The sequence below is a fragment of the Gopherus flavomarginatus genome, chromosome 13 (assembly GCF_025201925.1).
Source record: "Gopherus flavomarginatus isolate rGopFla2 chromosome 13, rGopFla2.mat.asm, whole genome shotgun sequence".
Lineage (NCBI taxonomy): Eukaryota > Metazoa > Chordata > Testudines > Testudinidae > Gopherus > Gopherus flavomarginatus.
The window spans coordinates 27,661,952-27,667,969 of NC_066629.1; the positions used below are offsets into that span (position 1 = coordinate 27,661,952).

Genomic DNA, 6,018 nt, shown 5'->3' on the forward strand with positions numbered 1-6,018 from the left:
CATCTGGCAGCCATGAACCCATTGTGGGCAAGTGAAATTACTGCCTACCAGACAAACTGCTGATTTGTATCCTGGAATCACTGACCGATGGGCAGATTCAACCCAAGGCGCAACATGGAAAAAAGTCTCCAGCCTCGGGTTTCCTTTTGAATGCTGTTGAATGGCAGAACAAAAGGACAGTTTGCCTGATCATCTCCTCCTCTAGCTCTGTACAGATAGCTGTGCCCCAGACAGCATTGCAGTGAAGAGGCATGAGGCTAACAACATACAGCAACACAGAAACAAAACATTACAACACCTCTGTAGTCATGTCAGAGGGACACATTTGAGATACAGATCCTTCTTGGAAAGTCTCCTTAAACATGTTCCTAGCCTGTCCCCAGCAGAAGAAACCTCTCACCTGCTCGTAACTTGAGGCAGCATTTCAAACTCCACAAGCAAGGATCTGAGTTTGGGTTTCGATGAAATGTCGCACTGAAAGCCAGTCCCACTTCACGCAGGAGTGAGAATATTCAAATCACACACCCACCCACCCACCCACCTCCCTCACCCCCGACCTCTGCATGTGCCTGGGCCAGTGCATTAATAGTCAGTAGAGCTCTGTGATACATCACCCCACCAGCAGTTTAGCTGTTAACATTTACACAAGAGCTTTCCCCCCTACTCAGTTTACAAACGTGAAATAAGTCAGTGGGGTGCAATTCCTGTCAGATACCATCAGCAGTTAATGCTCACAATGGCTGAAGGATCAGGGAACAGGGCTGGAGGGGCAATTAAAAAAAATAAATCACAACCTATTGTGAAAAGGGAACGTGAATGACAGTAACAGGCTTTTTGCTTTTAGCTCATTAAAAAGTGCACTGGAGATCAGAGATCTCACACAAACCAATCATGAGAGCTTAGTTTTGGGGTGAACAAATCAGACAGACGGGCTGCTACACCGCAACATTTCATTGTCCACTGCATTCCCGTATCTCCATTATGAAGTGATGCACCACAAGCCAGGATCCAAAAGCCTGTCTGAGATTGCAGAGGAAAGGGGGGTTTCCGTAGTGGCATGTTGTTGCTGGAGGCCAAAGCCGAGCTGCTCACTGAGCAGCTGAGTCAGAAAAGGTCACACAAGTTCACGGTTCATTGCCTTTCCCAAGTGCTCCTTTTAAGCTCCAGGAGGCACAGACTCTGCACAAGCAGACTGTCAAAAACAAACAAAAAAGAACAAAAAATCAGCTTTACTATCTAGCCCAGTATCTGTCTTCCGGCAGCAGCCAATGCCAGGTGCTCCAGAGAGAATGAACAGAACAGGGCAATCAAGTGATTCATCCCCTGTCGTCCCTGCCCATCCTGGCTAATAGTCATTGAAGGACCTATTCTCCATGAACTTTTGGAACCCCGTTATAGCTTTGGCCTTCACAACATCCCCTGGAAATGAGTTCCTGTGCTTGACTCTGTGTTGTGTGAAATAATACTTCCTTAGATTTATTTAAAAGCTGCTGCCTATTAATTTTATTGGGTGACCCTGGTTCTTGTGTTATGTGTCCTGCCCTCAGTTTCCCTTTCCATCTCAAGTCTTTCAGATCAATTTCTAGAACACTGGGTGACAAAAACACAGCCTGTGGACACAATACCAAACCAACCACGTTAGATGAGGGATACCTCAGCGGTTTCAGCATCAGCCTACTAACCCTAGGGCTGTGAGTTCAATCCTTGAGGAGGCCACTTAGCGATCTGGGGCAAAATCTGTATGTGGCCCTACTAGTGAAGGCAGGGGGCTGGACTCAATGATCTTTCAGGGTCCCTTCCAGCTCTACGAGATAGGTATAGCTCCATATATTATTATTATCGGGGGCTAGGGAATAGAACTCTTTCCCAGCTCTGCCATGGACACTGTTCCAACAAGGGGTTTAGTGAGGTTAGAATTTGTTCAGTAATTCAAGAGCCCTCAGAAGTCAACTTGACTAGATATATTAAATAATTAGTTAATTAGACAGCACATAATAGAAAGAGTGTAGATACCAGTCTGTGAGAACCAGTCCTATAACCGGCCACAGGCAGCCTGTGCTCTTTGCCTGTTTCAATTACCTGCATACAGCCTAGCACAGATATACCCAAGGCTGCTTAGAAGTTTCAGTTCCTATTGGTTCCTCTTTTCTTGTACAAATATAGATTACTTTTAGTCCATTTCCAGCCTTTGTCATATTTCATAAATTTTCAACTGCATAATCAATAGCTGCTGCTTACTCATTTTTGAATTCTTATCTATTGCAGTTAGGATGTTGCTTGCTCAGTAAAAACGATAGGGCTCTGTGTCAAAGGTTATTTTTCTAAACAGTTTTAGCAAATCAGTAACTTCCAACTTTTTTTAACATTTCTGCAAGGCATTCTGATAGCTAGCTGTCTTGTGAGCCAAAATATCAGGCCTATGAGAAACTGGCCTATCAGTTACACTCAACAGTCATGTCTCCTCAGTTTACCCAACTATAAAATGGGGATAATAGATATCCACTCTACAAAGATTTTTTATGCTTAATTAACTTCTGTGAAATGCGCCTTGAATGCACTTAGAAAATACAGAACATTCTTAGTAAATGGTTAACTGAGGCAATAACTATTAGCCAAACTACTGCTACATTAATGAACAGCTTCTCTTTGAAACTCACTTACTGACATCGACGTGGACAGGACAGGCACAGAACTAACAAACATGAATGATCCTCTAAGTTGACAGGGCTGAAGTTTTACTTATTATCTGCCCTCTATTAAATAGTTTGTTTGAAGCAAAGCTATATTATGCCAGGAAAGCACTTGCATGATCTACCCGAGTTCATACAGTATGTTTGAAAAGTCCATGCATGTAGTTCTTTATGCATATCCACCTGCAAGAATTACAGTGTTAATGTTCTTTAGTGCCTTGTGTATAACTGACAATCAGATGTACCCCCCAACCCCAAAGTCTGTATTAGCATATAAGAGGACTTCACAACATCTAGCAGCCCTAAAGACTTTACTGTTAGGACTTATATCCACATATGGAAGTTGTACTCATTTAACAGCAGTGGTTGAATACCAGCCTCTCTTTCAATTAGTGCAACTTCTACGTGTAGGCACACCCTTAAAGTCATTATGCCGAAGGCCTAGGAGGTATCATTCCATTTCTGTCATGCTCAGGGTTAGTCATGGGCCTCGTTGATCTTGTTTCACTGTTCGTTCTGTTCTAAACTGTAGGGTTTTGTGGTTCAGTTAGAAAAGGAAAACAACTCAGGAAGACCTGGGGGTGATTAAACCAGCAACATCTGCTTGCTCAGCACCTCAAATGCCTGAATTCTATGACTCTATGACACTCGAGAAAAATCAAACAGGCCTAGATGTTGGGAGAAGGAAACATGCCAAGAGCTGGAGAGCATGAAAACAGAGTATGAACAGCTCAGAAAGTGGTAGATAGTAGTTGGAGGAAATGTATTGCAGATTGAAACTGCTAACTCAGCACATGGGATGCCTTCAGCCAGGTTTCTATCCTACTTCACCCTGAGATTTACGTTCCCTTCCTCATTCCCTACCCCGAACAGGGTATTTTTATATGACTGATCTCCTCTCAGGAGGAAACTGATGGCTGTAAATTTCTGAACATACCAGCTGCTAAAACCTTCAGAGTTTCCCCACTTCCTGAAGAGACAGGGTGCTGTTGAAATAGAGAAAACACGCAGCCAAAGACAGACCACCTGACAAAACTACACAGAGGTCACTGAATAATCATAATTATGATAGATAACATTTTGATTTTCTGTAAGACCTTATTCTGGGATGATCCCGAAGTATTTTACACACAGTAATCATTGTTCGCACGTACTGTCCCTGACTCATGAGGAAAAGGAGGCAGAGGGAAGTGAAGTCATACAGCACATCAGTGGCAGAGCAGGATAGGAATCCAGAAACTGTGACTCCCAACTGAGTGTCTAGCTATTGGACAGTGCTAATCTCTGGCTCTTTCCATGCCCAAGATATGCAGGGATCCATGAAAGTTCTGCAGAAGTGTCTTTGTCCAGCCCCCAGCAAATGGGACCGGATTAGCCCCTTCAGAAGAGGGTACACTTTGCACTTTCCCAGCACCTACTCTGAAACACACTGGAAGAGAGAGCTATTTGGAGACTGGAGGAGGAGGGGAGTTGGATAAATCACTCCTTTAAGGGAAGAATTAAATGCTGTTGTGTGTTCTCCATTCTCCAGGACAAGGGAAACCTAACTCCCATCTCTCCCCATCCGCCTAAGACCCCTCCCTCGCTCCCCTTTCCTCTGGCTTCCTCTGCTTGGCCCCCTGCCAAACTCCATCCCCATGCTAAGCTCTCCCTGCCCAGTTCTTTCCTTTGCTCTCCTCACTTTATGTCGGTCCCATGCTGCCCCCTCTGCCCGGCTCCCTGACCCCTCGCCCTAGCCTCCCACCTCATCTCATTCGTGCTTTCGATTTGGTTCTTAGTCCCTTTTCTGTGCTCTGAAACTGCCCCTGCACTCCCCTGCTCTGCCCCCACAGCGCATCCCCCGACCCTCCCAGCTGCCCCCTCAGCTCCCTGGTGCCCCCTGCTCTGCCCCCCAGCTCCCCACAGCGCACCCCCCACACTCCACATCCCACCAGCTGCCTCCTCAGCTCCCCCGTGCCCCCTGCTCTGCCCCCGCAGCTCCCCGCAGCACGCACCCCACACCCCACCAGCTGCTCCCCCGTGCCCGCTGCTCTCCCCCCGCAGCACACCCCACATCCCCCCAGCTGCCTCCCAGCTCCCCACAGCACACTCCCTGCACTCCACACCCCACCAGCTGCATGCTCAGCTCCCCCGTGCCCCCTGCTCTGCCCCCACAGCGCACCCATCCCCCAGCTCCCCGTGCCCCCTGCAGCGCACCCCCACCCCCCCAGCTGCCCCCCAGCTCCCCACAGCACACTCCCTGCACTCCACACCCCACCAGCTGCATGCTCAGCTCCCCCGTGCCCCCTGCTCTGCCCCCACAGCGCACCCATCCCCCCAGCTCCCCGTGCCCCCTGCAGCGCACCCCCACCCCCCCAGCTGCCCCCCAGCTCCCCACAGCACACTCCCTGCACTCCACACCCCACCAGCTGCATGCTCAGCTCCCCCGTGCCCCCTGCTCTGCCCCCACAGCGCACCCATCCCCCCAGCTCCCCGTGCCCCCTGCAGCGCACCCCACACCCCCCAGCTCCCCTGTGCCCCCTACTCTGCTCCCGCAGTGCACCCCCCATCCCCCCAGCTCCCCGTGCCCCCTGCAGTGCACCCCCACCCCTCCAGCTGCCCCCCAGCTCGCCCATACCCCTTGCTCTGCCCCCACAGCGCACCCTCACCCCCCCAGCTCCCCGTGCCCCCTGCAGCGCACCCCCACCCCCCCAGCTGCCCCCCCAGCTCCCCCGTGCCCCCTACTCTGCTCCCGCAGCGCACCCCCAGCTCCTCGTGCCCCCTGCAGCGCACCCCCACACCCCCCAGCTCCCCCATCCCCCCTTGCTCTGCCCCCACAGCGCACCCCCATCCCCCCAGCTCCCCGTGCCCCCTGCAGCGCACCCCCACACCCCCCAGCTGCCCCATCCCCCCTGCTCTGCCCCCGCAGCGCACCCCCATTCCCCCCAGCTCCCCACAGCCCTCACCGTGCAGGGAGCCTCATGGATCGGGGCGTCCCGGGGCCCCCTCGTTCCCTCCCGGCTCCAGCAGCTGCTCGCCCGGTGCAGCCCGCACCGGCCCCAGGATACAGTGTAGCCGATGACAGATGCGTCACGTCCGCCCGCCCCGGGAACCGCCCCCAGCGCCGCAGCGGGAGGCTCCGTGCGGCGGCTCCGGCCCCACGTGCTCAGCGTTCGGGGCCCTATATGGCCCGCGGGCTTCGTTCTCGGGCAGCTCTGCGGGGCCGCGGCTGGCGGCTCCCTGCGGCTTGCTGCTCTGGTGCCTGCTGCACTCACAGCCGGGTGGCCAGAGGCTGGGTGGGACCAGCCTGGGGGGGCCATGCAGCACCCCGGGACACCCTCGACCCAGG

General features: G+C 52.1%; 1 protein-coding gene across 3 annotated transcripts in view; it reads right to left on the reverse strand.

Annotated features, from left to right (window-relative positions):
• PCSK7 (proprotein convertase subtilisin/kexin type 7) overlaps positions 1-5,741 on the reverse strand; it is a 62,615-nt gene extending 56,874 nt beyond the window's left edge. Inside the window, exon 1 of one of the 3 annotated variants that reach the window (XM_050921886.1) lies at positions 5,636-5,741. Coding sequence is in view for 1 of the 3 variants with exons in the window: in XM_050921885.1 (XP_050777842.1) it covers positions 299-364 (66 nt within the window). In the remaining 2 variants the exon portion in view is untranslated. Of the gene's footprint in view, positions 1-48; positions 247-298; positions 485-5,635 lie in introns of those variants that run through there. The other 2 variants (XM_050921885.1, XM_050921888.1) reach the window with 2 other exon arrangements.
• Positions 5,742-6,018: the final 277 nt, after the last annotated feature.